The following is a 10,561-nucleotide window of genomic DNA, read 5'->3' on the forward strand; positions in this document are numbered from 1 at the left end:
AGAGCTAAACCCTCCATTTACAGCGTGTGTGTGTGTGGTGTTCTGGGTTTCTGACCCACAGTACATAAACAGGATTACCTGCCACACTACTTTCATGATCGTACAATTATCATTCACACAGTGATTTTGTACATTTCATAATAATGATACTCTGCTATACACAGCACACTGGTGGAGCATTCACAGCGATCTCCAACATGTCTGTTACCTTGCAGGAACATGGCTCATTTGAAAGAGGACACGAACAGAAGCTGATTCACCCAGCTATGGGGGAGGAGGGGGAGGGGGGAAGGGGTGGAGGGGGAGGGGTGGAGGGGTGGAGGGGGAGGGGGGAAGGGGGAGGGGGGGAGGGTTGTCAAGCAGCAGACAGGAAGCAACAACAACAACAACACAAGCGGAGCTCTAGAGAACAAGCCTGTAATGAGGCCTCCGACGATCCTGATTGGCCCATCTCCCGCCTCCACCTTCCTCTACCTTCCTCCACCTTCCTCCACCTTCCTCGAGTCTTCAAAGATTTGAAGAACAACAAGCAACCAGAAGGACACTAGAATGTGGACGCATCAAGCTCTGGATCCATACAGACTCCACTTCAAGTACTTTCTTAACTTCATAAAGTGAATAATAGTGCAAAATGGGTCATAAATATTCAAGAAATATAAGAAAAAATATTCTCTGAAGAAGTCTACCATACAGTACTGTAAATCATCAGACAGACTCTGCGCTGCTTAATGTTAAGCGTCTGTTGTGACGGCCTCAGGCAGCTTGTGTTCTCCCTGCTGGACCTTTCATCCATCACATCTCTGACCCCGCGCCTTTACACACAGCTGAAAGGAAACGTCTGCAAACTGACAATGTCGAACCCCCCCACATCCCCCAAAGAAGTAACCACACACACACACCACACACACCAGGAGGGGGAGGAGGAGCAGACAGCACCTTCCTAATGGAACAGGACACACACACACTCAGGTCATCAGTCAGTTTTGAAGACAAAGAAGAACTGAGCTCCTTCTGTTCCGTGCCACTTCCAACCCTTCAGCCAGAGGAGGGGCCAGGTCAGGGTTCAAGGGTGAAAGTTCAGGGGTCAGATGGGCACACAGCTCCCCAAGGTTGTAAAGGGTCTGGGGTCAGGGTTCATGGTTCAGTGGTCAGGGTTTGGGGTCAGGGGTCATAGTCTAGGGGTCAGGGCTCAGATGGGTGTGCCCCCCAGGTTCCCGCCCCCAGCGGGGTAGTGCCGGAGGCCCCCGCCCCTGCGGAGCGAGTGCAGCGCCACACTGCAGCACCCTCTCAGCAAGGAGCCCATGTGGTACACGGGCAGCCCCTCCCCCCCTCCCCTCCCCCGGCACAGCCAGGCCAGCGTGGGCACCGCCGGCACCGCCACCGCCAGCAGGTCCACCAGGAAGTGACGGCTCCAGTAACTCCTCTGGACCGGGCCGGCAGCGTCCAAGTCTTCATCGCTCACGGTTGAGTGACCGGTGACTTCCTCTTGGTGGGCGGAGCTTTGAGGTTGGGTGGTGTGAGGTAGCTCCTCTCCTCCTGCCTTCTCCACCTGAATCACTTCCTCCCCCTGAATCACTTCCTCCCCCTGAATCACTTCCTCCCCCTGAATCACTTCTTCCCCCTGAATCAATTCCTCCCCCTGAATCACTTCCTCTCCCTGATTCACTTCCCCACCCTGAATCACTTCCCCCCCCTGAATCACTTCCTCACCCTGAATCACTTCCCCCCCTGAATCACTTCCTCCCCCTGAATCACTTCCTCCTCCTCCTGCCTCTCCTTCACTACCGCCAGATCTCCCCCGTCTATCTCCCCAAAGTCAGAGTCCAGCTCACCCTGTTGTCTTTTCTCCTCCTTCTGCATTCCTACCTCCTTTCCCTCCCCCACCTCTCCCTGCCTCCCCTCTCCCTCCCCCACCTCTCCCTCACCCACCTCTCCCTCCCTCTCCCCTCCCTGCCTCCCCTCTCCCTCCCCCACCTCTCCCTCCCTCACCTCTCCCTCCCTCCCCTCTCCCACCTTTCCCTCCCTCCCCTCTCCCTGCCTCCCCTCTCCCTCCCTCACCTCTCCCTGCCTCTCCCCTCCCTCCCTCCCCTCTCCCTCCCCCCTGTCCGGGCCCCCCGCCCCCCCACACAGTGGTATGTCGGCCCAGCAGGAGACCGAGGAGGACATCTGTCTGGGGGGGGGCCCAGGGACGGGCTCGGTGAGGGTCGTCATGGTGATGGAGTCCAGCTCCTCGTCGGACGGCCAGGTGGAGGCGGGGCTGCAGGCCTGCGAGCGGAAAGTGCGCTGCTCCGCCACTGTGTCCAGATCGGAGGGGCAGCCGGCCTGGGCAGGGTTAGGGCAGCTCTCGGTCTGGATGGCCTCATCTCTCAGGTGGTGCAGGTACAGGTGGTGGTGAGACAGGCAGGGGTGGCTCAGGCTGCCCCCCCCCACACCACAGCGCAGGGCTGCCAGGTGCTCGGAAGGGCAGAGCTTCTCACAGGTGGAGGAGTGGGGCAGGTGTTGGGGCAGGTGTTGGGGCAGGTGTTGGGGTAGTTGCTGGGGCAGGTGCAGGTGTTGGGGTAGTTGCTGGGGCAGGTGCAGGTGTTGGGGTAGTTGCTGGGGCAGGTGCTGGGCATAGGAGGAGAGAAGCGCGGCGGTCTCCTCAGACAAGAAGGCCGCCTCCAGCAGCAGTTCTGCCCCACAGGGGGCGCCCCCCTTGCCACAGCACAGGAAGCTGCTGTCCTGGGCGCCGTCGCTGGACAGGATGTCCTCAATAGGGTCGGCCTGGTCGCTCAGCTTGGTGTAGGTCGAGCTGCGAGTCAGGGAGCGGGCGGGGGACCCCCCCTCACACGACCCCCCGGCCCCCCCCGGCCCAGACAGAACCGACCCCGGACCGCCTCCCCCCGGACTCCCTCCCCCCTCCCCCGGACCTCCAGGCCCGCTGCCCCCGCCACCGCAGCTTCCCTCCCCCAGCTTGGAGGCCCCGGCCTGGGCCTGCTCCATGCTGTGCAGCAGGGTCTCCAGCTTGTGGTTCTGGGTGTTGATATCCTGGAGGTAGGTGCTGACGGCGGGGCTGTGGGAGGAGCAGTCTCCCAGGCTGGAGCGCACTGTGTCCACCGCCTGCTGCAGCTGCTGGATCTCCCCCCGGGCCTCCTTCAGGGCCAGCTGGGCCTCCACACGGTGACACTCCTCCTCCAGCCAGTCCTCCTGCATGCGGCTGAGCTGACCACGCAGAGCATCAACCTCAGAGTCCCTTGGGGAGGTAAGGGAGGGAGAGGGGAGGGGGGAGGGGGGAGGGGAGAGATGGAGGGAGGAGAGAAATATGTATATAAATATAGATGGGATAGAGAGAGAGAGAGAGAAGAGAGAGGGAGGAAAGATAGAGGAGAGAGGAGAGAGAGAGGAAGGAGCGAGAGAGAGAGGGAGGAGAGAGGGGGAGAGAGAGAGAGAGGAGAGAGAGAGGAAGGAGCGAGAGAGAGAGGGAGGAGAGAGGGGGAGAGAGGGAGGAGAGAGGGAGGAGAGAGGGAGGAGAGAGGGGGAGAGAGAGAGGGAGGAGAGAGAGACAAAAGAAAAAAAGGAGACAACAGAAATTAGAAGGACAACCAGAATGAGACCATCAGAGAGGTGGACTCATTCATGGCTTGTTGATGAGTTGATATATTCAGCCAATCAGGAGCCGTTATCATCATGTCAACATCATTACAAACTGAAAGAATCCAAGGAGGGTTTGATGTGAACAGACCGCTGTTAAAACCTCATCTTAATGCAAATAACCACCAATTTCAGCTACAAAAGACAACAGAATCATTCCTTTTACATTAGTACTGTATACATGTGTGGAGAGCAAGCTTAATCAAATATCATTTAAGTAGATCAATCCTGTTGCATTAAAAATACAGGAACTAACAATGACACCTGTCTGAACTCCTAGAATGCATCCTTCCACCTCTCTCTCTCTCTCTCTCTCTCTCTCTCTCTCTCTCTCTCTCTCTCTCTCTCTCTGTGTCTCTCTCTGTGTCTCTCTCTGTGTCTCTCTCTCTGTCTCTCTCTCTGTCTCTCTCTGTCTTTCTCTCTCTCTGTCTCTCTCTCTCTCTCTCTCTCTCTGTCTCTCTCTCTCTCTGTCCCTCCCTCCATTCCTTCCTTCTCTCTACTCTTCCCTTCATGCAGAATCAGTAGTTTAAGCACACTCTTTCCCCCATTGGGTCATGTCCCAATGACAGCATGAAGGACAGGAAGGGTGCATCTGTAGATTATTGGCACACCGCCAAACCGCAGCCTGTGTGACAGGATGACAGGCAGCTTTAGAGCGGTTTTTAGTGTATTTTGCTTCTTTAACTTAGAGATGAACATGGAGCCAGCTCTGATCCATCACAGGGGATGACCAGGTCAGCTCAAAATGGTCCGCTGTAGGACAGGATGTGGTCCGCTGTAGGACAGGAAGTGGTCCGCTGTAGGACAGGAAGTGACCCACCTGTCCTGCAGTCGGTTGATGGTCTCTTTGAGGCGCGCCCGCAGGTGTCGGATGCACACCTCCTTCTGCTGCAGGGGAGTGAGGTACTGCTCCGGGGCGGGGGGGCGGATGCCGTGGTTATCTGTGCATGACGTGTACTTAGTCTGACGCCTGGGAGAAGGGGGGGAAACTGTTTACACACAATGTTCTGGGAGAAAGACATATACAGACAGACAGGTAAACAGACAGACAGACAGTCAGGTAAACAGACAGACAGGTAAACAGTTAAACAGACAGACAGGCTGACAGGTCTTACTTGGTGGGACTACAGTCGCTGCCTTTGCAGGAGCTGCTGCTACTGCTGAGGGAGGCGTTGCCATAGGGATCCCTCCCGCTGGGCGGGGCCACTGTACGCCTGTTCCAATCAGAATCAGAAAAAGGTTTATTTTCCATGAAAGTTTGCATAGACAAGGAATTTACTTTGGCAGGAAGGTGCATACATTAAACAAATAAGAATCCTAAAACTTAAATATGTGGTCTAACTGTACTAAAGGTACAAATCTACCTAATACTAATAAAAAATATAAAGTGGTCAAATCATTTACAATATAAAATTAAAAGAGGAGGGAGGGGCATGGTCACTCTATCACATACATCAGGATGTTAAACAGGACCTGGAACCAGACTCACATGCTCTGCGTTGTCACTACAGCGGGTTGCTAGGGACCTGTTGTCATTACAGCGTGTTGCTAGGGACTTGTTGTCAATACAGCATTTTGTTAGGGACCTGTTGTCACTACAGCGTGTTGCTCAGGACTTGTTGTCATAACAGTGTGTTGCTAGGCACTTGTCCACACAGGGGGTAAGGGTCCGTATTACTGTGCCACGTACCGATAGGCTACCATGGAGGAGTTTTGAAGCCTCCATGCTCTGATTGGTCATACGCGTCCCTAGGCACTCTGAAGTCAGTGCAAATCCTATAGTGAGAACGCAGCGAAGCTGGTAAACTAACACACACAGTACAAAGGAAAACACCACACCACACGGCTCCAGGAGAGGCCACGCAGCAGCAGCAGGCCAGGAGGAGGTTGTGGGGTCAGACAGGCCAGCATAGAAACAGAGAATTTCTATGGAGGAAACAGCCTCGCTGACACTGGTGGACAGGTGATGATCTCACACACGCTCAGAGACTGTCTGTAGAGGGGGGAGGGGCCAGGGGAGGAGCCAGCAGAGGACGAGCAGTGATGAGTGGGAAGCAGCCAATCACAGAGCTGGAGTATGGCGGGGGGGCGTGTGCATGCTAAGGAGAGGTCCTGAGTGGCCAGCTACATCCTGTACATCCAGACTCCACCACAAGGGGGAGCGCTAGTGCTCATGTGCCCAGGTTCAGAACCAAACACAGGAAAAAGAGAACAGATACCAGTGGGTGAGAATGAAACAGGAAGAGGGCGTGGCCAGGATATGGGGACCACATGCTATGGGGGAGAGGGGGGGGGTTGGCAAGGGGGGCCAGGGGGTGGGGGCCACATGCTGGGGGGGAGAGTGGGGGGGTTAGCCGGGGGGGCCAGGGGGGTGGGGGCCACATGCAGAGGGATGGGGGGGCAGGGGGCGGAGTTTGCTGACCGACAGTGACGCTCAGGAGACTTTGGGGCACATCCTTTAGTCGGACGCATCGACACCATATAGCCGGTTTCCATGGGAACGTAGTCTAGCTCTATAAACCTGCAGTAGTCGAACCTGACCAATCGGAGACAACAGGAAGTTACATTAGGATCAGGAGGAAGTTGGGGGCAGGAAAATGGTGAGGTGGAGATGATGCCACAGGAAGTCGAGGTGATGTCATATATACCTCTATGACCTTAGCTGCTAGCCCCTCCCCCCTCCCAACCTTCAGCTGCTAATCTTAGACTGGATACCCCTGTTCCAAAAGTGCTGAGTCACTGACCTGGGAGAAACATGCTAGCCAGAAACTAGGGGTGGGCGGTATGAACGCGAATACCGGTATTGCGTTGTGCCATATCATGGATATCACAATATATTAATAAATGTATTTGTAAAGTGTTTCTATTTGGTATAAAATATAAGTCAAGTGATACTGCCTAGTGGGCTAGTTCAAATTTGTATCTTTTACAAAAAACATGCAGCATGGACGCTGCACGCATTGTTCCAGCCAATGAAAGTCAACAAGCTAGCGCAACTCCAGAGGAAGCAAACATTCATATGAGCAGAGAATGTCTACTATAGATACAACTGCCACTCTCGGGAAACTTCCGGGTTCTGAACTGGTTGAAGTTCCATGTGAGGGCGCTAACGAACGAGTGCAGAATGAATGAAGGTCAAAATGCACTTTTCTCAGGATATAATTTTTTGTCTAGTAATTTGAATTCTGAATTCGAAAGAGGAGGCAAAAAAATACACACTGCTGGCTGTTAGATTGTTTTAAAGTCGCCTTTCTGTTCTAAAAAGCTTCATTGACGTCATACACATCGTACGACCAGAGCTACTGCTTTACGGCAAGCTCTGGTCACTTACTTTTTTCTCTCAACACAGCTGACAGGTTAGGCTCTTCCTGTCAATACACATGCTAGAAAGAGTTTTGGCTTGCTAATGTTGTTGCTAATGTTGCTAATTCTCTGACATTCTGATTCCGCTTTGAAATCTGATTCGAAATCAAAAGGACATTAGTACTCGTTCATTCAACTTTCGACGTATAATCCATGTTGAACATGCAAAAACTACATTCAAATCGGAGATTTCTCAACGACAATCAGGCGAAAGAGACAAATGTAGCCGTTTCGCTCCATTGACTCCCATTAAACATGCACTCGCTCGCAATCACATCCAGTGGAACTCTGGTGGAACTGCAGCCAAATTCGGTACAATGGGGTTTAATAGGGAGTGGCAAGGCTATCCTTAAACAGGCTCTGATATGACTAAACTACTTTTGTTGGCAAGTGTAAGCAAGCGTTAATAATGTCTGAAAATAACCCCGGTGGGGTTGATTTGCCGGACAAAATAGAATTGGTACAAAAATTGAGCCCTCTGTCATTTGGAAATTATTTGGTTTCAAGTTATCCAACATCGACAAACAAACAGTAACCTACTCTGTACGTTGTGTCGTCGAATTGTGCTAGCCAAAGGTGGAAACACTAGCAATCTCTTTCACCACCTGAAAACCATGCATGTGCGCGAAAATGAATCTACCAGAATGCGTTTGACAAATTCAATGCCATATTGGTTAGAATTGTGAAATGTATGTTTATTGTATGCCAACAGAATCGAGTATTCAGCCATGTAATCATTGTTTATAGCTTATAGCTTACGAGTTTACGGTAGATTAGCCGCTGGAGTGCGGATTGCATTGTTATGACATTTTAAGAATAACTAATATATCGTGATAAATACCGATACCGTCAGTGCTTACGAATTATACCGTGAACATTTTAGGCCATACCGCCCAGCCCTACCAGAAACCCACAACCTGGTTCTACAGCCTGGTTCTACAGCTTCTGTAGCCTGGTTCTACAGCCTGGTATAGAACCACGGATCATATAGACTGCATAGAACCAGAGTACATATACTACACAGCAACCCAGTATCACTACACATCTCACAGTCAGAAAAATCTGTCTTTGTTCTTCCTGTGATGTCATGTCCTGTCATGTGACTGAGATGGGGCGGAGGGGGGCAGCTGCTGTGAAGGGCAGGTTATGATGAAGCCATGACAGAAAGCAGTATCAAGCAGGAAAGAGAGAGGGAGAGGGAGAGAGGAAGGGAGGGGGAGAGGAAGGGAGCGAGGGAGGGAGGGAAGGAAGGGGAGAGTAGGAGAATGGGAAAGAGGGAGAGGAGGGAGGGAGTGGGACAGGGAGAGAAGAAGGGAGGGAGGAAAGGACAGAGGGAGAGGAGGGGAGGGTGGGGGAGAGGGAGAGGGAGAGGGGGGAGGGAGGGTGGGGGAGAGGGAGAGGGAGAGGGGGGGAGGGAGGGTGGGGGAGAGGGAGAGGAGGGGAGGGAGAGGAGGGGAGCAGCAGAATCAAGCCTGAAAAGAATCGTGCATCAAAATCAACCATCCATCTTCAGGATGGATCTAAGTGTCTTTAGTGAGTGAGAAGAGTCTGCTGATGGTGTGTGGTGACATCACTTGGGGGCGGGGTTGTGGGCAGGGCCAGGGAGTGAAAGCTTAGTGTGATTGGAAACACAGAAAAAGGAGGAGGAAAGTGGAACAGAAACATGGCTCCCTCACAACTGGGACCTAAGAGGAGTCTAAGAGTCTAAGAGTGACCTATGGTTGTTAATCTGTCATGTCAATGTCCCAGCTCTTCTATAGTCCCAGGGTTAGGGTTAGTCCCATGGTTAAGGTTAGTCCCAGGGTTAGGGTTAGTCCCAGGGTTAGGGTTAGTCCCAGGGTTAGGGTTAGTCCCAGGGTTAGGGTTAGTCCCAGGCTGGTGGATGAGGAGCCGTGTTGGAGCAGAGGGGTCCTGTATATGAGGATCCACAGCTGGGATCTGCTACAATGTGACTACTAACACACCTCTAGCCACAGAGATTCACAAACCTCTGGATCTGGGACCTTGCTAGAACCTCAAGCAAGGTTCCACACGTGGAGCTACAAGCATGGTTCCACAGATCTACAACCAAGGTACTTCACATAGAACCACAAGCATGGTTCTATGAAGCTGGTGGGTGAACCACCAGTAGAGTTGTGCAGAGAACAGCTAGCCAGCATGCTCTCTGCTCCTGCTGTGTCTACGAGTGGGGCAGGGGTGGGGTAACTATAGCAGGTCTCACGCAGGGGGTGCTGGCACCGGAACTGTCACGGTAGCCGTGGTTACCCCCGCCTTTACTGGTGCCGTTGCCGCGGGTGCCGGCTTTGGCGGGGCTGAGGATGAGAGCATCTGCTGCAAGCGACGCTTCGGCTGCAGAACCCTCAGAGGGTTGAATCTGAGAGACACCAGAGGAGGGAGAGAGGAGGGAGAGACCAGAGATGAGGAGAGACCAGAGATGAGGAGAGACCAGAGGAGGTAGAGATGAGGAGAGACCAGAGATGAGGAGAGACCAGAGGAGGTAGAGATGAGGAGAGACCAGAGATGAGGAGAGACCAGAGGAGGTAGAGATGAGGAGAGACCAGAGGAGGGAGAGACCAGAGGAGGTAGAGATGAGGAGAGACCAGAGATGAGGAGAGACCAGAGGAGGTAGAGATGAGGAGAGACCAGAGGAGGGAGAGACCAGAGGAGGGAGAGATGAGGAGAGACCAGAGGAGGTAGAGACCAGAGGAGGTAGAGATGAGGAGAGACCAGAGATGAGGAGAGACCAGAGGAGGGAGAGATGAGGAGAGACCAGAGGAGGTAGAGACCAGAGGAGGTAGAGATGAGGAGAGACCAGAGATGAGGAGAGACCAGAGGAGGTAGAGATGAGGAGAGACCAGAGGAGGTAGAGACCAGAGGAGGTAGAGATGAGGAGAGACCAGAGATGAGGAGAGACCAGAGGAGGGAGATAGTGACCAAATAGAGAAAGACCAGAGAGAAAAAGAGCGACCAGAGAGAGAGAAGTACAATGTAGAGGTCTGTGTGTGTAGTCCAGCTCAATGATGCATGGGTTCATCTGTAAAGGGTGAGGTTGTTAACATCTGATCCACCACACCACACACACAATACTACAGTGTGTGTGTTTAGTGGTTATTGAGTGCAGCAGATGTGGAAACTGAGGCAAACTTCTCCCAGGTGGACCGGACACCCTGCAGCAGCAAGGTAAATATAGAAACGCATACACAGACTCACACACACTCTCAGGAGGACAGAAAAGAAACAAAGAAGAAAAGAGGAGAAAAGTGTATAAAAAAGAAAGTTACCTGCGTGAGCCAGATGCCGACCTCCGATTGGCTGGGGTAGGGGCTGACATTCTGGATTCGTCTCTCTCTCTGTCTCTCTCGATTCAGGCTTTAAGTGACAGCCAGCCTTGGACAGACAAACATGTTCATGTTACACACACACCAGCATATATACACACTTACACCAGCATATATATATATACACACACAAACAAGAATTAGTGCACAGTAGACACAGTCAGGCAAGCTCCTCCTCCACTCCTTTCCTTCCTCTCTCTCCCCCTCTCTTCTCTTCTCTCCTCCCAACC

The 10,561-nt window shown here is 52.8% G+C and overlaps 1 protein-coding gene across 1 annotated transcript; it reads right to left on the reverse strand.

Annotated features, from left to right (window-relative positions):
* Positions 1–1,189: 1,189 nt before the first annotated feature.
* Positions 1,190–10,324, reverse strand: snphb (syntaphilin b). Its single transcript, XM_084679116.1, has 7 exons — positions 10,275–10,324; positions 9,215–9,367; positions 6,027–6,166; positions 4,746–4,851; positions 4,451–4,600; positions 2,155–3,232; positions 1,190–1,483 (listed from the first exon to the last, which is right to left on the reverse strand). The coding sequence occupies exons 1-7, from the start codon at positions 10,322–10,324 to the stop codon at positions 1,190–1,192; spliced, it is 1,971 nt and encodes a 656-aa protein (XP_084535242.1).
* Between the last annotated feature and the right edge of the window lie 237 nt (positions 10,325–10,561).

Source organism: Hypomesus nipponensis, chromosome 18, assembly GCF_054491055.1.
Source record: "Hypomesus nipponensis isolate SF chromosome 18, ASM5449105v1, whole genome shotgun sequence".
NCBI classification, from domain to species: domain Eukaryota; kingdom Metazoa; phylum Chordata; class Actinopteri; order Osmeriformes; family Osmeridae; genus Hypomesus; species Hypomesus nipponensis.

Bases quoted from the DNA above. Each gene is read 5' to 3' on its own strand.
- snphb (XM_084679116.1), bottom strand. From the start codon at position 10,324: ATGTCAGCCCCTACCCCAGCCAATCGGAGGTCGGCATCTGGCTCACGC. The intron at 4,852-6,026 runs CCATCCCTCTGC...CTGATTCTGATT, and splicing joins AAACTCCGCCCCCTGCCCCC to GGAACAGGCGTACAGTGGCC. The intron at 4,601-4,745 runs GTAAGACCTGTC...CCCTTCTCCCAG, and splicing joins AGCGACTGTAGTCCCACCAA to GCGTCAGACTAAGTACACGT.